General features: G+C 42.3%; 1 protein-coding gene across 1 annotated transcript; it reads right to left on the bottom strand.

Annotated features, from left to right (window-relative positions):
• Positions 1-15513: 15513 nt before the first annotated feature.
• Positions 15514-16707, bottom strand: LOC148033241 (GDSL esterase/lipase At1g28650-like). Its single transcript, XM_087680878.1, has one exon. It carries the CDS (start codon positions 16705-16707, stop codon positions 15514-15516), a length of 1194 nt encoding a protein of 397 aa, XP_087537004.1.
• Positions 16708-22636: the final 5929 nt, after the last annotated feature.

The raw sequence follows: 22636 nt of genomic DNA, 5'->3' as shown, positions 1-22636 counted from the left end.
TGAATATCGGACGAACCGTTCGCCGGAATGACATGCAGTAAGAAGGAAAAATGTCCGCAGGAAGGAGTGGCACAGGGTTATCACGTTAAACCGCAGTTCCGGTGGAAGTAGGAAGGGTTCACATGTGAAAAACTCCAAAAATACTCTTGAAAACTCATTAAAAAATTAATAAGTAAAAATCCGGAAGTCGAAAGAGGATGGAGGAAAAAGGAAAAAGGTGGGGAAAGACACGGAGGACACGACTGTCAAATCAAATTGGAATTCCGATTCAAATAGGGCAGGTTCACATGGAAAAATGTCAAAAAGACGCATGAAAAAGTCGTAAAAAAAACCGGAAAATTAATAATGGACAAACCTTGTAGCAGAATGACGCGGGGTAAAAAGGAAAAATGTCAGGGAAAAGTGGTTGTCAGGGCTATGACGTCAGATCACGGTTCCGAAATAAGCAAAGCGCGTTCATATGGAAAACCGACTAAGTTGCGCAAAATGCTTCAAAAATGAATAACTAAAAAACCGTGCACCGGAATAGGGGTAGGTAAAAAGGAAAAATGGGCCGTTCATAGGAAGGAACAGGGCTATAAGGTTGGATTTGGACTTCAGTGAACGTAGGATGCATTCACAGGATAGGACCACAAAATCAGGGAATGAAGGAAAACTGTAAGGGAACAGCCCCCAGGGTGGGGGGAACATAACCGGGTGGGTGGGAAGGGACCCCATCAGGGTAACAGCAAGGCAATGCATTCATGCATGAGCAGGTTAAGGCATATGCAGGGTATGCAATGTAGACGCGCAGGGACGCGTCCCCACACTTAAGACCTTAACGGAGAGGGTTAACCGAGCAACAGGGACCTAGGACCACGCCACAGATCATCCACTAACGTCCCCACACTTAAAACATGACCGTCACTGAGAAACCAAAGTGGGAGGGTTAGAAAAACTTGGCCCATTTCGTCAAGAAGCAAGGTTGAGTGTCGATGGCACGTCCAGTGTTGTTGTCGGCGCCTGGAGGTACCACGGCACGCGCACACGTCCATCATGGCAGGGACCACGTGGCAGCACCCAGGGAGGTAGCGGATGGAAGGAATCACAGGAAATGCGTTGTCGATGATGAGGGATATTACACTCAACTCACAGTCACTCAATTGGAATGAAAGAACAGTCACTCGCCCCATGACTGATATCACTCGAGGAATAATGATGGAAACCCATATCTCATACCCGGTTTAGAAATCAACAAGGGGGAATGGTGCAGAAGGAGTATGCCAGGGTGCACATTTGATGGTGCATTAGTGCGTCCAACCCGTCTGGCATAAGTGCAAGGAGGAAGGCAAGGGAGCCTTACAGTGCAGTGTACAGAACAGGGTGACGTGTCTTGTGTTGACGGTAAAGACCCATCCCGTGGGTGCACAGGGAAATGGGAACATACCTGACTCCAAGTGTCGTAACGTCCCTCAATCTCACCTCTCGGTAATTGATTGAAGAAACTCTAGTCACACTCAACCCACCCTCTGTCTCACGCTCTGTTGATAGATACAGGAGGGCAGCCTTTTCCTGAAACCCATTGATGTAATCCTCATAGTCACTTGTGCAAAGATTGTATGCCTTGTGCACATTTGATGGTGCAACGGTGCATCCCTCCCTGTGCCGGCATACGGTGCAAGAAGGAAGGCTAGGGAGCCTTATAGTGCAGTACACAGAACAAATTGTGCTTTGTGCATTGAGAGGCCCATCTTGTGCGTGCAACACTTCATTCACACTTCTCACCTCTCATTTGATTTGAAGGGAAAAGACTGGTCTCTCGGCCCACCCTCTGTCTCACTCTCTGTTGATAGATACAGAGGGCAACCCATACACACTTCCCCATCCGGTTAGGATGAAAGCTCACGTCACTTGATTGTTTGTCGATAAAGATCGCGTCATCAGTTGTTGAAGAGGCGTACCCAGGGAGGTAGCCATCAAATCGAACGTTGTATTGGACAGGAACATGTCGTCTGCTAGAGGACAGGTAGACACTCTACAGAGAGACCCAGGACACAGCATACCAAGGGAGGCAGCTTCGGAATTGGAGCCTGGAGATATCCATTAATGAATCCACTTTCTGGACTGCTGGGTGTTACCACCTTTTCCACAGCCAGCTTCCCGCCCAAGGGTGTGTGCCACTTTTTCTTGGAATGAGGCCTGCTATGACAGGGAATTGCTTCCCTTTTTCTCTCATAACAAATTTTTTTTTTCATTTCATTTTTTTTCTCGTGTTTTTTTTCTATTCCTGAGGGTGTTTCCACCTTTTCCCGAAGAATAGGTCGGCATGACAGGGACCTAGTCCTTTTCTCCCATGACCGATATGTTTTGTTTTGTTTTTGTTTTTGTTTTTGTTTTTTTTTGAATTGAGCAAGGGAATGGTAGAAAGACCATTTGTCAGAACCAACCTCGCCACTGTCGCTGGTGGAAAATAGAGGATAAGAGATCAAGGCTGGAAGGGGGGTTTGAGGGGACAGAGGGTTGTGTCCACTTCATCAGGAGTGACTGAAGAACGGCTATCAAAAGTAGCATCATAAGAAGTACAGTGCCGCGCCAATGAGGGAAAAGATCAAGTGACCGTAATTGTCAAGATCCCCAAGGAGGGAAGTACTTCTTTAGGCGATATCCATTGATCAGAAAGGGATCATCAGAGGCATCAACGGTCTGTACTTGGACAGAGCCATTAGGGTTGACTGCAAGTACCTTATAGGGGCCCATCCACCGCTGTTGGAGCTTGCCAGGAAACTTGCCAAATCGTGAATCATAGGCTAGGACCAAATCACCTTCTTTGAACTCCTTGTGCTTGATGAAGCTATCATGGTAAGCCTTACGTCGAGCTTGCGTGGCTTCCATGCACTGTAGAGCCATCCTACGAATTTCGTCCAAACATTCCAAGTGCAGGAGACGGCGTTGCAGTGAATCATCATCCCCCAAACGCTCTTTGATGGCCACTCTCAAAGAGGGTAGTTCCAGTTCAACAGGAAAAACAGCTTCTGTTCCATACACCAGTTGGAAAGGTGTCTGTCCTGTTGCTGCTTTATAGGAGGTTCTGTACGCCCAGAGGGCCTCTGTAAATCGATCATCCCAATCACGACGATGTGCAGCAATTGTTCTTGTCAGAATCGAGCAGAGGATGCGATTCGTGACTTCGACTTGGCCGTTGGCTTTGGGGTAATAAGGAGTGGACTTGCGATGGCGGATCTTATACAACTCTGTCAATTCTTCCATGACTTTGTTAAGGAAATGAGTGCCTCTGTCACTTACCAGCTCTAAGGGACTGCCAAAACGGGTGATGATATTCTCGTACATGAACAGGGCCACGCTGTTACCATCGTCCCGCTTGAGGGCTTTAGCTTCACACCACTTTGTTACATAATCCGTACATATGAGGATGTATCTGTTCTGTTCCCTTCTAGTAGGAGGATCGATCGGACCTATGAAGTCGATGCCCCACTTCTCAAACGGCTTCAAAGGAAGAATAGGTTGCAATGGCATGGCACTTGTCTTCGTGGGTTTCCCCATTCTTTGACAAGCATCACATCTTTTACAATAATCATAGGCATCCTTATGAATGGTAGACCACCAATAACCTGCTAGCAGAGCCTTCCTGGCTGTAGCTTCTCCTGCAAAGTGACCTCCACATGGCTCGTCATGGCAAGCCTTCAGAACAATCCCAATCTCATTTCCTGCAACACATCTTCTGAGCACTTCATCTTTGCCTTTCTTGTATAGTGCACCGCCTACAGGGTGTAAGGGGCTGATTCTAGCATAAGCTTCTTCCTTTCTCGACTAGAAATACCAGGAGGGTACTGTTGGGTTACCAACAGATTGGCAATGTCTGCATACCAGGGAGTGACAGTTTCTACCAAGAATAGGGAAGCATCAGGGAGGTTTGGGTCATCCTGCTCCTCGTCTGCAGTTTGTGGGATACGCGACAGATGATCAGCCAAAACATGGAAACGACCAGGCTTAGTAATCACCTCAAAGTTGAACTCCTGGAATAAAAGGAGCCATCTCATCATTCGCCCTTTCACATCTGCTTTGTTCATTAGGAAGGATAGGGCCTCATGATCCACATAAAATTTAAAGTGGGTAGATAGGAGGTAATGGCAGAACTTCTCCAGGGCAAACACCATTGCCAAGCATTCCAGCTCTGTCACTGTATAGTTCTGTTCCCTATCAATGACTTTGCGGCTTGCATAATAGATCGGTTGATCCAAGTTCGAGGAGCCCTTCTGGCAGAGGACAGCGCCTAAGCCTTCAATGGATGCATCCGTGTGTACATGGAACTCTTTCGTCCAATCATGAGGTTGCAGAATGGGTGCCTCTATCAGACACTGCTTTAGAGTGTGAAAGGCTTTGTCACATTCTTCCGTCCAAGTAAACTCTGCATCTTTCCTCAGAAGCTTGTGCAAGGAGGTTGCCTTTGTTGCAAAATGGGCTATGAACCTTCTGTAGTAACCCACATGGCCTAAGAATCCCCTCAACTGTTTGAGGTTGGTGGGTGCTGTCAAAGCTGCGATCTTTTCAATCTTTGCAGGGTCTGTTGATATCCCTTGTGCAGAGACAATGTGGCCCAATAGAACTCCAGAAGAGACCCCAAAGATGCATTTGTCGGGGTTGAGGGAAATCCCATACTCCCGGCATCGGTCAAAGCATTGTTCCAGGTGTTCCCAGTGTTCACGGATCAAACTATAGACACAGAAGTCATCCAAATATACCTCAATAAAGTCGTGCAGATGATTTTGAAATGCAGCCATCATGACTCGCTGGAAAGTAGCAGGGGCATTGCAGAGCCCAAATGGCATCACTCGGTAAGCGTAGGTCCCCCATTCTGTGGTGAAGGTTGTTTTGGATTGGTCTTCTTCTGCGATTTGGACTTGGTTGTATCCGCTGAATCCATCCAAAAGGGAATAAAGCTCATGTCCTGCCACTGTGTCCAACAGTTGGTCCGTGAAAGGGATAGGAAAGTGATCCTTCTTTGTCTTGGAATTAAGCTTTCGGAAATCCACACATATTCGCAATTTGCCATTCTTCTTGGGTACAACCACGATGGGTGAAACCCATTCACTATTTGCCACTGGATAGATGAACTCGGCTTCCAGAAGCTTCAGCAGCTCCGTTTTCACCAATGTGGAATAATTCGGGTTCATTCGCCTCTGTCGTTGCCGTACTGGCTTGGAATCAGGCTCCAAGTCAATATGATGTTGACATATTGTGGGATCAATCCCCTTTAGGTCTTTGTAGGACCATGCAAACACGTCCAAATTTTCTTTCAACAAGTTGTACAAGGTTGACAACTCCTCTTCTGGGAGACTGCTACCCACCTTCAAGTGGCGTTCAATGCCTTCTGCATCCACAAAGGTTAACTGCCTTTCACCTTCTACTTCATAGATGAAGGTTCCACGGACTGCTTCTGGATACAGATCCGACTCCTTCAAAGGGGTGGTGTCCTCTTCTGATGTCCCACTAGAACCAACTTCTTCTTTTGGTGGAGACTTAGGTTGCTCTTTGAGATGTTGGAATGGGATTAGAGCCGTTTCGGGTTTGGTTTCAAGATTGATTACCTCTTGACTTGAAGACTCCTCTTCTGAAGATGACACATCCAGGAACGTCACATAACAGGGACCCTCTGATGCCTGTTGGGTTGGTGGGATTGGTGCTTGTTGGCATGTTGCATCATCATCATCTTTCTTCGGCAAGGATGGGTTAGGATGGCAGGAGCCACTGCTAAAAGACGGCTTGTTCTTCTTAATCCATCCCTTATAAAGGTTTTGCATATGAGAAGATCTATTTACAAGACCAAATGGTACCATCACCATTCTGTCCCATAGCATGAGCTCGTCTATTTCTGATGCTTCTGGAACTTCTTCTTCAAATGTATCCTCTTCAGGTGGGATAGACTCTTCCGTTTCACTTTCATAATCTTCTTCGTCCATATCATGTCCATCCTCTTCTGTCTCTGTCTCTACTTCTGCTTCTGTCTCTGCTTTTGTCTCTGTCTCTGTAGGAGCTCTGTAACAGAAGAACAGATTCTCTGTTTCCTCTCCTGCCTCTGTCTTTGCTGTGGCCATGTAACAGGGAGAGCAGTACATCCATGCTTCTATCTCACTGTCAGAAGTGATTTCAGAAGTCATGCCCGGTTCAGGCAGGAAGTATTCACCCATTGATAATGGCTTTGCATCTTTTGGAAGTCGGCTTACAATATCCACTATTAAGGAACGTGCCACTGTTTTCTTGGGAAGGATCTGTTTGCCAGCATCTTCGTCTGCTGATGTTCCATCTGTAGCCTCATTAGGGGAGTCAGAAGATAATTCCAAGGAGGTGGATCCATGTCCTTTTTGAGAACCATACAGTTTCAGCACCACTTTGTTGGGTCCTCTACCCAAGGTCAAGGTTCCTTTGAACTAATCGGTCCTTGCTCGGGCTTCAAAAAGCCATGGTCGGCCCAGTAACAGAGGGTAGGATGTACCATAAGAGTTTGGCTTCACCACCAGATAGGTCAGCCAATAATCCTTTCCAACCACTGTAGTCTTCACATATGGGAGAATGCCCAAAGGCTTGATCCTACTCTGATCCACCAGTCTGATGAGCCATTGGGTTGGTTACACACCTTGTAGGCCTAGATCCTTCATTGTCACATCCGTCATAATATTTACTGATGAACCACCATCAATCAGTGCATTTGCAATGAAGCAGCCTTCTATCCACACACCAGTCTCTGGGGTACCCGGATCTAGGAAAGCGTTAGCCACGTCCACTTCTTTTACAGGCTCTGGAGCCTTGTTGGACTTTGTTGCTGTTGAGGGAGCAATCCTTAAACCACGTCTTCTTGTCAGTATACTTTTGAACCTTTTCCGGCAACTGGGAGACAACATCAATAATTGTCGGAATGTGAGGTTTGGTTTAAAGGTATCTAGATCTCTGACCAGATCGTATTCCTTAATAGGATCCATTGGCTTCTCTAACCGGTTAGGGAATGGGGCAACACCCATTTTCATTTTCCCTCTTTCTTCCAACAGAGGAATTACAGGAACTTCTTCTGCCACTTGTGGCACTTCCTCTTCTTCTGTATCCTGGACCTCTGGTCTTGTCTCTGTAACTGTCTCTGTAACTCTCTGTGGCACTGTAGTGCTCTGTACGGCACTGTCAGGCTCTGTTCTGTTCTGTTCTTCTGGTGGAAGATTGAACTTCACTGTTCTTGCAAGAGGGTTATTTTCTTTCTGGACAGGTGGTTCCTTCTGCTTTGTACGCGTGATGGCAGCAACTTCCAATTCCACCAAATTGGAGGTAGGCTCTTGGGCGTTGGCTGGACTATCAGTAGCACTGTTTTTCACTGGGGCTGGGCTTGGATAGTCTTTTGCAGTGTGGCCTTCTCCTTTGCATCGACTGCATAAGGGCTTGTAATCCACTGACCTTCGAGGATTTGGACAATTTGGTGAAATGTGTCCCTTTTCTCCGCATCTGTAACATTCCACTTCTGATCTCTGACCACCGCCAGACTGTCTTCCTTTGTAACTTTGAGAGGGAAATCTTCTGGGTCCGAAATTAGGACCAAACTCTCTAGGCTTGGGTCCAATATCCTGTGTTGTCATTTTGGATTCCAACAAGTTGAATCTTGCGTCTTCTTCCTTCCTTCTCCTATCATGCATCTCCTTCAGAGAGCAAATGTCCTCTGTATGGTTCTTCCGCAAACAGTAGGAACAGAAGGCCCCAGGAATAGTTGGTTTTCGTGTACATTCGGTGGCTAAATGGCCTGCTTGATGACACTTACCACACCAAGTATTTGACCGCATCACATCTCTTCCTGCTCCTGCAACGTTGGATATGCTCGCTGTGTTTACTTTCAGCGTCTGTAGCTGCTCTGTAATCACATCCATCAACTCCTTTTTGATGTTTGCAACTGAGTTATAGTCCTTCAAGCTTTCTCCTCCGGAGGTACTGGCAGTAGGGTTTTGAGGAGTCTCTGTAATCACTGCATAAACGGGTTGGGCTGGTACAGAGGGGTCTCTATTCTGGTTCTGATTCAGAGCTCCTGTTTGAACTGTTGGCTGTTGGCTCCAGTTGGTAGGATTCCACTGTTGCTGCTGATTTGGCATTGAGGAAATTGGTTGGGACCATTTTTGTTGTGGTTGAACCACCATTTGAGGCATGGATTGTGGCCATTGTGGATTTGGTGCACTGTACTGTGATACCGAGGGCATCTGTTGGTAGGGATAGGGAACAGTCCCTGGAACTGCAGTTGGTGGATACATCATTCTTGGCATCAGAGGAGGTAGGACTCCTCTTCCTGTATTCATCGCCAATCTAGCTTCCACTTCATCGTACAGTCTTGCACCTTCTGTTGCAGCTTGCAGGGTGGCTGGTCTTTGTAGCTCCACAAACTTACGGACTTCTGGTTGTAATCCTCTGAGAAACACCCCCTTTTGAATGCCATCATCTAAATTATGGTTAGTCCATCTCTTCAGGATGGATTCCATTCGTAAGACATAAGCTTCCACTCTTTCTCCAGAGGACTGACTTAGGTTCATAAATTCCTCTCGCATCCGCTCTTCAAAACCTTCACGCCTGAATTTAGTGAGGAAGGCCAACTTCAGGTCGTCCCATGTGCCAAAAGTTCTTGCTGCTTGTCTCTCATACCACTGAAACGCCGCGCCCTTGAAAGTGGCGGGAAATATTGCTAACCAATGCTCAGGGGTTCTGGCATTGTTAGCCACACATGCTACTATAAACTCTGCTACATGAAGATCGGGGTCTTCATTGTACTCTCCCTTAAAAACTGGCAATGGAACTACATTCGCTAGCCTGTCATCAATATTTCCAGGACGGATCTGGCTTGGAAGTGGACCTCCAGCAGGAGGAGGAAGGGCTTGATGTGCCATTGGGACTTCTGTAAAGAGTTCCGCAAGGGCGTCAAAGGCGGCTTCTGCTGTGAGCTCGCTCTCAGCCTTGATTCTTGCTTTCTCTCTTCTCACGTACCTCTGGACTCGTTCTAACGCTTGCCTCTTTATTGCGTCATTCATCAGGGGGTTGGCTCCACTAGGTTGTTAGTGCTTCACAGAGGGTTAACATAAGTCTTCAGTCTCTGGAGGACTCTCTTGCCAACATTTCTTCTACTTCTTTCTTTTCAATGTCCCTGAATTCTACTTTCATGCCACTGTACAGAGGAAGATATTCGGTTCTGAAGGTGTCAAAATGCATACGTCTGAGCATTGTGGTGGTGCCATCATCATAGTAATGCCAGCTTCTGATGGTTTCAACAGTGTATGTTGTGAAAAACACTCTGTCTACCAACTTCCAGTGGGTTGCTAATTGAACAAACAGAAGATTATCAGTACACCAAGCATCCCATGTATCTTGCTGTTGAGCATCCACGAACAAATTCCAACTCTTTTCCTTCTTGTCTCTGTGAACCTCCACAGACCAAGACTCCTGAAGCTTCTTCACAATCTCCCACTTGATGTTGTCTGGAAACTTCTCAATGAATGCCAAATCTTCCATGTATGGTCATTCTCTCTGTTTCTGCTCTTCAGTTTATTCCCAAACAGTTTGCCACCAAGATGCAAGTTTCTGCGGCTTCATCAGGAAGAGGAAACTGTCCACCACATAAAGCAAGCATCATGATGGTGATGTGTTTCCGCCATTGTGGGACGAACTTCTTGTGGAAAGTGGCTTTGATTATGATAAATTCCAACTCTTCAGTGGAAGAAGGAACTTTACAAACATCCATTGAATTCTTCTCTTCTTGGCAATGCCATTTCCTTCATTTTCAACCTCTTCTGGTGCTTGTTGATGGCAAGGTTTCCCCGGCTGCGCACCAAAAACATGGAGCCCCAAGAGGAACACCAAGGAAAAGGGAATTCTCTTGCAAGAAAATCTATCTTGTAACATCAACAAGCTTGTTTATCATGTTTCATATGATCACAATGAAGAAAAGAACACCAGGCACAACAAATCTTCATACAACATAATGTAGATCTCCCACGGATTTGATAGAATCAACCATATTCTTCAATATCTTCACAAAATCCATCAATAGAACAAAGAAAGCAAAGGAATACACCATCTTTGAATGGAAATACATCACATAGTATTCATCTTCCATATCTTCCTAGTCTTCTCTCTCAATCTCTCATATACAATCACTTTGTTTGAGTAAAATTGGCTATCTCTGACTCTCTCCCTCTCTCTTCATCAATAATACATCATATCCTCACTACAATCTCTCAAAATCACTCTCAATAATCCCTCTTAGGTCGTGGATACCCCTCCCAAGAGGTATGTCTGATATGAAGAGTCACCAGAACCACTATAGTGTCCTTTTATAGCTCACTACTGTCACTTCACTCTAGTCTTCACTTGAGTCTTCAGCAGCTACTTCTTCCACTTCTTCCAGCTCTTTTGCACTTGTATTCACCTCTTTCCAAGGCTAGAAAACTTTCCCAAGCTACACTCTCATCCATCAGAACATATACAGAAGCATACAGAACAGTCACAGAACAGTACCAGAACAGCTACAGTACAGAACAGAACATAGACAGAAGCTCTACAGAAGACCTACAGAAGGTTACAAAAGGTCATCAAAACCACATAAATCATTCTCAAACCATTCCAAACTCTCACAAACCATTCAATAAACTTTCACAATATCTCAATCTTCATCAATCAATACTCTATCCCTCCTTACAGAAGACAATCAGAACAAAACAGACCAAAACAGAGCAAAACAGAAGGTATACAGAACCTATCAGAACCTATCAGAACATCACAGAACCACCAATAAACATCATGAACTTCCAAAACACAATCATTATCTTCCAAAACACTCTCAAACCACTTCCAAACCAATCAATCATCTCATAAAATCAACCATTCAGTTCTCAAAAACAACAAAAATCAGCCAAAAAAACAAGTCATTTCAACACTCAACATCAATAGATGATAAAAGAAGTCATATCCCAATGAGATAGTCCCTAAGTTCAAGTTCAAGTATTTGGATTTCCCTATAGAATGAGAACTTCTCCACTTCAAGACAAGGTTGTGTATCCCAAGAAGTCAAGACCTTAAAAGAAGATACTTTGGGAAGCCCACGATTCTCCTTTCTTAGGACATAGACTAGGCTATGAAAAGGATCTCAACATTGTAAGAAGAATCTTTTTTGGAAAAATCTCAAAGGAGATGTCCTTAAATATATCACTAAATACTTGAGCTACCAGTGGGTAAAGGCTGAACGTGTTAAGATGCTAGGAAAGCTCCAATCACTTGATATCCTAAAATGTGAAGTAAAAACTTATAAGCATGGATTTTGTAGTTGGATTACCCTGTGTCCAAGGAGGATACAATTTAATCCTAGTCATTGTAGATATGCTAACTAAGGTTTCTTATCTTATGTCAATTAAAACCAACTTGTGTCTTTAGATATTGCGAGGGTCTTTGTGAAGGAGATCTTTAGGTTGCATGGATTGCCTAAAAGGACCATCAATGGTGACGATCGTGATTATCTTTTTACTTCTCATTTTTGGAAGAGTTTATTTAAGGCCATTGGTACCCATCAGTACCACCTATCATCCTCAAATTGATGGGCAAACTAAATGAGTCAACCAAGTTATCGAATATATACTTAGAGATTACTGCTGGAGGGAATATAAGCAATGGATACAATACCTACCTTTCATGGATTTTACTTACAATACACCCTATCATCAAAGCATCTAGATGACCCCATTCCAAGCTTTGTATGGATAAGAATGCCTAAACATTCTTGAATGGATACCTTAAGGAGAAGTTATATGTAGCCCAACTAGTAAGGCTTGAGGTGAACAATCAAGAAAATAAGGTTTGTAGCTATAGAAAGGTATTGTTGGTTAAACAAGTCCAAAGGCATACCATCAAAAGATAGATGGATTTTTATAACAAGACATAAGTAACCATGTTGTTCAATGCACTAATGCACTATTTAAATAAAATTCTACTATGTTTTCGGTCAATAAGTTGTAGGAAAAAACATACTTAAACGTGTAGATGATAGCATAGGTAATCACATAATTAATCACATTGATCATAGCGTAAATAATAGCGTACCTATTTGCATAAATAATAGTGTAAGTAATAATCCATATCAATCTCTTTTTAGTTTTGTTGCTAATCAATTTTGCATTTTGATTCAACATGAGTAGGAAAAGAGGATATCTTTTTCTCCATCATCATACATTGAACAAACAAATCTAGATTCAATATGCAAGGATGCATGTTATGTGTTCTCCAACACTAGTCTTAAAAAATTTAAATGATTTCTTCCTATCACTTTGGTTTCTCTCTCTAGTCTTCATATGCCAAGCCATATTGAGGATGTAGTCCATGTATTTTTAGAGTAGGAGCCATGTTGCTTGTGTTCATTATAACTTAGTTCTTTTTGAAAACACCACCATTCTTTCCAAACTTTCCAAACTTTTTAATTAGCACAAGCCTAAAGGATTTTAGTAAAAAGGGAAAAAAGGAAAAAAACCAAGGGACTGTTGGTTGCCAAATTGATTTGTAGTTTTGTAATTAGCAGTTTCCTAGGATTTAAAACTAGTATTTAGTGTGGCTGTTTGCACATTTATATTTTTTTGTTGATGCACATATCGCGTATAAAGAGACATTTAAGTTACCTTGAGATTTATACACAAATCATGTTTATGAGAGTACAAAATTTTATGCTTATATTGCATGAAATAAAAGTACAAGTTCATACACAAGCCTTTTGACAGATTCCTAATCATGGCTATAGATGCACCCATAAGTTATCTGATCTAGTTTTAAAAAATATCAATCTAGTTGTTTGTGGCATGTTGAATCCTTTATAGTGAATGTAAGTATATCATGCATAATAATAAAGCGATCATTTTATGTTGGTAAAATTTATAAGATCACATTTACAGAAGGTATTGTCAAATTTAATTTTGAATCAAATTCATAAATTTATTTTCAAAAAAGGGGTTGTTTTATTTCCTTATACAAGTAAGGAAATGACATTTTCTAATACCATTTGGACATAGTGATTTGGATGAGTTCTTATAAGCACATTCCTCAAGATTCCGACCTCTAAGTGACCTAACTATGCTCTAAGTTCCAAACATTGTAAGGTGAGGAAGATTGCGATTGTAATTTGGAATTGGTAGGGGTCAAAATTTAGTTATTGAAAGGGGTCTAAACTTGAAGATAAAATTTGAAGCCTAAATGGTTATGAGATGGCCACTTGATCATAGTTATGTTAAGTGGGATAGAACTAATGAAGGTAGTAGTATGTACTAGTTGTAGAGTTATCAAATGTGCCTCATCCATGGGGCCGAGTTCCTTAAATATTCCATATACTATTGTATGTCTCATATGCAGTTGTGGTTGATGGGTTTGGGGGGCAACGTGGGCAATGAGTCAAGGCGAACCACCATTGTAGTATATGAATACTTAATATCAAATAGTATATACACATAGGCAATGCTACCTTCCTATATAACATAATTATTGTGCACTCATCCCTTGTATACTCATTGCCCTCTATCTATCTAGATTAACATCCAAGCTCATAGGAGTGCATAAGTGGACAAGACCTTTAGCCCATTGTATAAGTTTTGGTAAAAGAAAAAGTAATTTGGTCTCTCCTATTCTCTCTTGTACTTGGTGTTTATTGTTATCTTTCATTGTGTTGTGTTCTCTTATCTCATATCCAACTAGTAAGTGCTTTGAATAACATCTTAGTAGAAGTAAAATGACATTTGTAGCACAAAAGACCAAAAGTGATGGCAACTAGTAGTAGCACAATAACAAAAGTAGAGGAAGCAACAATGTGGTTTAGCTTACATACATATTCTGCTTATGTACACAATACTCATATCTAAGCAATAAATGCTTTGAATAACAACTTAGTAGAAGCAAAATTGACTTTTATAGTACAAAAGAACAAAAGGGATGGTAACTAGTACTAGCGATAATAATAGTGGAGGAAGAAACAATGTGGTTCGGCTTAGGTACATGTACTGCTTGCATACATTATAAAAGCTACGTCAAAGTTGTCCACTTGCCTTCATGGAAGGGAGAAATGATGGAAAAGTTTTATCAACTACAACATCAAGTCCAATGAATCTTAGAAACCAAGTTCCACCTTGTCCAGCTCTTCTTTGTGCCTAGACCAAAGAAATGCAGTTATAGTGTGCACCATTGTTATTGGTACATCTAATTATATTTTTACTCTCATTCAATACACATCCAAAGCTAGCTAAGCTTAACATTCACTAAGATGCTAGTATGAACATGAAAGTAGACTAGTATCAAAACAACATGGAGTAGTTAAGTTACACAAAAAAAGTTCTTTGATGAAGCGTGGATTAAGAATTTTCATGACAAAATGGCAACAATGGAAGTATGTGCCCATCTCTAGAAACACCATAGGACCCCCTAGATATCCCTATATGTATAGTAACCTAGAATTATATAAGAGATGTGTAATTCAAATAGATAGCAAAAATATCTCAAAATTTTTATACCAATAATCTAAATAAAAATAATAAACTTGGAGGGCAAGGGACTCTTTGAGCATGCTTAGGAGGTGGAACAAAAAACAAGGTGCTATTGTAGGCATGGAAGAAGAGGGTCATATGGACGGAAAGGAAGTGTCATAAGTCCTGAATCTATGCTACAATTTCTTCATGCTTCAACTATAGAAAGAAATTGTTATAAAATGCACATTTGATTAGACAAAAATGATATTGTAAAATATCAACTATTCATACCTTAATTCAAGCTAAGACTCGGTGAAATAACCCAACCCTTGATAGCCTATATCTATGAGAGATGAGTCCTAGAAAGGAAAATAGATCATAAATATAAGAACTTGATACAAGAAAATTGAGACAAACATGTTTTGCAATTGAGATTTATACATATCTATACTAATTGGGTCCCTCAAGGAAATCTTGTATGCATGGACTAGCTGCAATGCAATGGCAAGTTGTGTGATAGTAGCCTCAACCTTATCATCCTCCAACTATGAAAAATAAACTTAACATATCCTCCTAAATTTCCTCCCTTGTCAAGCTCAAAAGGCACAAAGTATCCTCATTGTTATCAATACACTAGTTTTAGGAAGGAATGCCATGTTATCAACCTTGAAAAGAAGTGGAGGATATGGCTGTGCATTTAGTCAATTAATATTATGTACATACTACATTTACCTATTTTACCAACTTTTAAGCTAGATACACTAGCATACCAACAAAGATTATCCCCTAGTCGTGGAGAGAAAATCGTATTGTATACTGGACGATACATCTATTTCAATATGGCTAGTATCACATGTACATGGTATAGTAACCTAAAGTTCACCATATAAGTAATAGAAATATGTGAGCTAGATCATGTTTTTGGGGGCGACAAGAGAGAGCTCATATTCTAGGACGTACTCTACTAATGCGCGGATGGAATTCTGTTATGATCTCGGAGATGCATGATGGTCTGCAGTCAATGAATTATCGGGGAAACTGTACTGGGGCTGTGGTTGCGGCATGCCGCTGCAACGGCGGCGGAACCGAGGAAGTTGCTCGAGGGGGAGGCGAAACGTGAGTTGTCGTGGAGCATGAGGCCCATCATGGCCCCGTACATCGCGTCTGTGAGGTGGATGCCGTCCCAGCTCATGTAAGACCTCGGGTTGGGGCAGGGGGAGCTGCTGGCAGCGGCGGGCGCCGCGACGTAGCGAGGGAAGCAGGCCCCGCGGGTGTTGGTGAAGCCGTACTCGGAGGCGTGGTCGAGCACATGCAGGTAGGCGGCGGAGGTGTCGAGGTACACGATGTCGACGTCGGGGTGGCGCGCGGCGATGCTGCGGATGGCGGCGGTGAGGAGCTGGTTGTGGCGGTCGCTGACGGCGCTGACTTGGGCGATGCAGCCGTGGCGGTCCTTGGGCATGGAGGGGAAGCGGGAGAGGTAGGTGACCATGCAGCCCATGGGGAACTCGCCCTGCACCACCACCTTCTTGATTCCGCTGCTGCTGACGAGTAGCTCCAGCTGGCTGGCCACCTTCTGCACCACAGCTGGAACCAGGGCGGCCACGGCGGAAGCCGACTTCCCGGACGACCAGGCGTAATTGTAGTCATTGCCGCCTATCTCTCCCAGGTATACCAGGGCGTGGCTCATGTTAATGGCCGTCCTCGCTGTATCGGCCATGAACCATCGAGTCTGGACGTCCAAGGAGTCGCGGGTGCTGGAGCCCACACCAGCCAAGCGTGCTAGCGCGGTCGTGTCTAGGGCTGTGGCTCCGGCCACCGCGAAGTTCTCACTGCGGCCTCCTGCAGCCCGGAGTCGGAGATGAGCTGGCAGAAACGGAACACCGAGGGCCTGGCACAGGAAGTCCAGCATCAGCCTCCCGTCGCTGTACCTCCCCGTAGGCCTGTGGAAGTAAGTGGAGCCGTAGGGCAGGCTAGATGCGCCCGTGGGGTTGTTGCCCGTGTCGGTGGTGGAGTCGCCGAAAGCAAAGACGGGAGAGAACGCCGAGGACTGGCTGCGTCGAGCGCATGATGTCGATGATGAAGCGTGATCGACGGCGGTCGCCGTTGCAGCTTCGTCAGCAGCAGCAGCAGCGCCGAGCAAGCTGCTGCTCGCCGCCTGCAACACTTGTAGCAGAAGAACGATCGCCGTCCTCCTCATCATCGTAGCTGCCATATTCTCGTACTGTAATGCTCTCTAGTCCTGTAATGGTCTCTGGTCGTACGCGCAACGAATTAACAACTCTCCATCGTCGTATCATAATACTATCTATTATAGCTGCGTTACCGGCTAGGAGGAGGTGCGTTCCGCCGTCGCGCTTTTTCTTTTGTACGCGTTTTCCTTTTCACCCGGGCAGTACCTTGAGTATTCTTAACTCTTACCACATAGGATTCAGTCAGATTCGACTATAGGCTTGGTAGATTTCAAAATAAGAGATAGTATAGATGTGTTTGCTAACACAAAGCCAACTTCTATATTGCTTAGCATGGAGCAATAGAAAATTTGCATGATGTCACTTATTAGTTATCATGCCTGCAAACAATAAAGATACATTGTACGCATGACACACATGCATGCATAGGCGCGCGTGCGCGCGCACACACACACACACACACACACACACACACACACACACACACACACACACATCAGAACAACATCTAATGTCCATGTACATGACATGCATGCTTCTGTAAGCACATATCACACCCATGAGGATATAATTAATACAACCATTTTCTTCCTTAAACGTGTGTCAATAGGCTTTATGGGATGAGGACAATAATGTTTCAACCTCAAGAGATTTAAGGAAATGTTTCATTGACAAAGACTATGCCATGGTTAAGAATGCATCCCTAAAAGCAAGCCGCCAACAAATAGGAAAAGACCATAACTTAATGCCTAAGATGGAGATGATTTAGTTATGAAACATGTAACCTATTACTTCCATATCTCCAACATGTATAATACTAATGTAGCTAAACATATATAATACTTCCATAAATATAATGATAGATATTAAACATAACATTAATATGAAAGTAATAAATATTAATGTAATTATTTAATTATGGTTAATAATTATGTTTATAAGAGATATGTGTGTGTGTGTGTGATGGTTGCTATGTTTATATTGTCATGACCACTAACACACGTGGCATGGGTACACTAAGAAATAGAGAGAGTAGGTGATCATTAAGAATGGCAGGAACAAAGAGTAATGATCTTGGATTGGAGTAGGATGAGTACAAAGTGGAAGGAAGGGAGCAAGAGAAGGGAGAGTTGAGTAGAGTTCAAATCCACTCAATGTTGCAGCAATGAGCTTACACTCATAATCGATCAGCCACATCTCTGAGCATACCTAGTGATCCTTGTGACCACCTTCACCACCCTCAACAATTGTAGTGAAAGGAAGGATATAAGAGCTACCTTGTCTTGGGTTTGTCCATCACCAACTGAGGTAGCACCAAGGGTTTGAACCATCGTTTCAAGTCTTTCACTCTAGATTCATAGCAATAGCCCACTCGTGCATAGAATACAGTTAGCCAGCAACTCAACTACAACAAAGTGAAGGAGTGCAAGTGAAGGAGCCTTACCCCTAGATGTCCAATCTATTGGGTGACATCTACCCCCTTTATCTTTGAAGATATAAGACCTAGAAGCATTAAGTTGTGTGGTCGCTAAAGAAGAAGTTGAAGAAGGAGAGTGGAGATAAATACTCTCCTCTGAGTTTGCATGTTTGAGTCACCTTAGACTCTTGTAATCTAAACTTGCTACTCAATCAAAGGCCAACCTTGTATTTAGTGTGGTTAGTCCACATGTTTCAATGACTTAGAGATCCTAAGTCTTATTTTCTATGTAAAGGCCCCAAACATCTTTTGGTGGAGATGATGGGCTCTATCAAAACCACGACAATGAGTAGACTAAACTCACCACATCATGAACATATACATATGCAAACATGTACTAAGAATATCAAGAGCAGTATCCAATAAACATAGCCTTATAGACTATCTCCAATCTAATGCTATAAGTCAACCATACAAACTAGTCACTAATCAATTTTATGAACAATCAAGCATAAACAAATTGATGAACATATAATTGATTTCATCCAAAGACATTCTTAGCTTTGCTAATCAAAGAAATCCTTACATGGATTGCTCATTTTGAGACTATAGCTAGCTATCATCAATGGAACCTTGAAAGGCAAGCTCTCAAAGTTTCAATCCTCTAGAAGGTAAAACACCAATTTGGTTCTTGCAAGAAGATGAATATGTTAAAGCAGATCAAAGCAACTACTAATACAAAATTTCACCCAACAAAACTGAACATATATAGCCCTTTAATAATTACAAGAATTTAATAAAGACAAAAGAAACTTATTACCCAATTTGCAATCAAGTTCAATTAACTACTTCTAAGAGTAGACCCAACCATGAATGAAGCTAAGAAATTATGTTACCTCTAACTAAGAATAAATGAGTTGGCAAGTAGGGTAAAAGACCAAGGATCGATGACACTACATGATGCAATTAAAATTGCACAAAGGATCAAGATAAATATATAATTCATATCTTCCAATTCAAATATCCAACAAGTAGGACCAACTCCAATGGACGTTGACATACAAAATGCACAATGGATATAAAAAAGGAAATTTATAGATAGAAATCCATAAGGCAAACCAAAATACTTCTTTTGTAAAAACTAGGGACAAATTAAAAAATATTGTAGAAAGAATAAAACATTCCTAGCTTGCCAAAAGTTGAAAGCTGTTAAGTGCAGATATAGCAATGGCTAGTGAAAAATAGGAAAATATTGGAGCATCTACATGTTGGAGGCGATCCATTCCTAGATATAAGTAGCCTCCAAGACAAAAGAAGAGGTTAGTATGAACTACTCACATAGATATATGTGACACACCATTAGAGACCCTCCTGGACATAGTCAACTCCATATCATCCATCGGCTAAAGAAAAATTCCAAAAACTAGAGCTAAAACAACACAAAACACATATAATTTCGATAGTTTTGGTGACCATCAAAATCTATATCACAGAAAAAGCAACAACCATATCTTTTGAATGGAAAATACTATGTTTACACAAAAACTCTACATCTTACCATGACAAGTTTTTGCACTAACCCTAGGATTAGGCTAGTTTCCAAACAATGAGGCCATGACAAGTTTTTGCAATAACCCTAGGACTAGATTGATTTCCCAACAATGAGGCAAAATTTGATTAAAAAAATTTTCACCTTAGTATCCCAAATATCTTACCCATGCCATTATTAAAAATCGTCACTCTAGATAGAATCTACATACAATATACAAATACGGCTCATCAGATTATAAATGAATATCAACACACAAAAGACATTTGGAACATATTGTCACAATTCCAGTATTATCAACAAACCTCACACATTGTGTATAGGACATGGGACATGCTCTGGACATGTGGACCTTGGATCTTTTTGCATATAGCTCTATGTCATAGAGCTATTGTAAAGTATTGATAATATAAACATTTCCAAATATCCATCTTAAATCATAATGAAAATCCATGGCTAAAGTATTGCAACATCATGCTTTAATTTGAATTGTATAGAAGGGGCCATAAAAATGCAGTCTTGTTGAATTTTAGATTTATAGAAGAGGGATATAATTATTGCCTTCAAAATTCACAAAAGGGGTATATAAAATGGTGCAAAAATGTTAAAAATGGATTTTTAAACTATCCTTCAAATGCACGTTCTATAGGGGGCTTTTATAATAAGGTGACCTCCCAAGCCCTTGAGCACCCTTGATGGTTTGGAGAATACCTCCTTTAAAATTACACCAATGGTCATTGCTTCTTCCTTAGCTTTGATACCACTAGTTCTCATGTTAGAGTCATGGTTAAGCAATGCATTTCCTGTAAAATGGTCACAAAGCATGCCCCTTTTTAGGGCACTATTCATGTCAATATGCTTTAGGATCCTCTACCAAGCTACAATGGCATTGTTTGTTGAGCCTAGAGCAATAAGTCAAACTCTTATGATGTCCAATTATGGGGTGTGTAAGCACAAGGCTCATGTAGTTGCCATGAATACAAATGTAGCCAAAAGTGCCAATTCTATTCTTATTCTCTTGTTCTCTCAATCCTAGCAAATAATGACTCTTTTACAAATTGGATTGATAGCTAGTAATCACAAGCTCCAAGCACAAGTTCTTCAATGAGTACAAATCTTGATTATGAGAACAAGTTCTTCAATCATGGCAATACCAATATGTCCTAAGTTGGGGTCACTATAGATTGAATGATGGCTTTTTGAATGCCCTAGAAAATGGCTCCAACACTACAACAAAAAGGCTCCATAGACGCGCTTGTAGACGCAATATTTGAATTGTGAAAAAAAATGTCGGGTGCGTTTATTAACGCGTCTACAAAATCGCGTCTAAAAGCGCGCTTATGATCAGAGTTACACGCACACTTAGACGTGCCTATAGATGCGCGTATAAATGTGCTACGTAAATATATAATCATATTTATAAAAAAGTGGACATATTCATATTGTGCGTCTATACAAGCGTGTATCTATGCGTCTAAAACCGCGTTTACTCTGAAAGTTTTTGACGAGAATAGACACGCATTTATCCTGCAATTTAGACGCGCTGATAGACACGCAAAACATAGGTATGAAAAAAAAACCAGAGAGCATGTGGCTGCTCTCTGGTTTTTTTCCCCCCACCAACATCAATTTGTATGCTTAGGGAAAACAGAGAAAGATTATTTCGAGGATTGGATACTGAAAACAAAACAATGTATGTAGCATACGAAATTTCATATATATAGATGAAACGTTTTTACATTATGAGTTCTAGTGCTTGTGACGTCATGGTCGCAAGCACTAGTTGAAAGTAATACATATGAAAAATGAAAATTACAAGCCAAGGGGAGGCATGCATGCATCGGGCTCCTCTATATCTCCTCTGAAGAGGCATCATCATCGCTACCACCACCGCTGCCTGTGCCGTTGCCGTTGCCGCCACCGCTACTGCTAGTCCCCCCTTCGCTATCCTTAACTGCATCAGGGTTCGCCTACACAAAGGATTAAGGTATATAAATACCATTACAAACAATAAATTAGAGTTATCTATGCTTTTCACATAAAAAATAAAACATACTCTTCTGGTGGTGGAATCCTCATGGCGCGATTATATTGCTCCTCCGTGATGAGTCCCTCCTCATAGAAATGCTGCCAAGTGGACGCCCGGTTATGACCTCGATGGTAGTCTACCTCTCTAGGAGTAGGCATCCTACCAACGATATGATACTACAAAAAAATTTGAACATACAACGTATTAAAACACACTACATAATGAAGTGAAACAAATTACAAAATTTAATTTAAAAAAAGAAATCAAATAATACTTACAAACTCAGCCTCCCATGACTCCCTGCCACCCGATCTATAATGCGACGATCCCATGGTTGCCATTTGGATACGTCGCGCCTCTGCATGCTGGCGACTTGTCATTTTCTCTGCTGCTCTCTTCTTGGCCTCTTTCCACTCCTTGCGGTGGCAATTGGGTGGTTGGCCATATCCAGGGCGCCCCTGCTCTTGTCTTCGCAATGACTCCTTGGCGCGCGTCATAAGGTGAGACCTCTTATTATGAAGCGTGTCTCTCACATTTGACCATCCCCAATCATATGAGAATCGTGAATTCTCGGGATTAGGGTACCTTTTATGTACTGCCCGCAGCACCTCTTGCCACAAACCATTTTTTTGGTGCTTGAAGGGAATCATGCAATCTTTGTATGTGGCATGCACGACACTTCTCAAGTAGGCTATCACTTCCCTCCCCTCAAAGTCATGCAAGATACCACCAACATCAGTGATAGAGTAGTACATTTGTGGAGGCTCACCTCTCTCATTTTTCGGTGAGGGTGATCGAGAGCCACCATCTAGACAACCCCCACAAAGCCCTCGACCTCCTCGTCCTCCCGCACCACTCTCCCTCCTTCCTCGACGTGCACTACCCTCTACCTCACTCGATACACGTGCTTTTGCAGATACACGTGCTTCAGCCGATCCATGTACCTCAACTGATCCC

This window comes from Lygodium microphyllum, chromosome 7 (assembly GCF_053477565.2).
Source record: "Lygodium microphyllum isolate KBCC chromosome 7, Lygodium_microphyllum_v1.1.10, whole genome shotgun sequence".
Classification (NCBI taxonomy): Eukaryota; Viridiplantae; Streptophyta; class Polypodiopsida; order Schizaeales; family Lygodiaceae; genus Lygodium; species Lygodium microphyllum.
The sequence above is the reverse complement of the archived record's forward strand: the minus strand, read 5'-3'. Positions and strand labels throughout refer to the sequence as shown.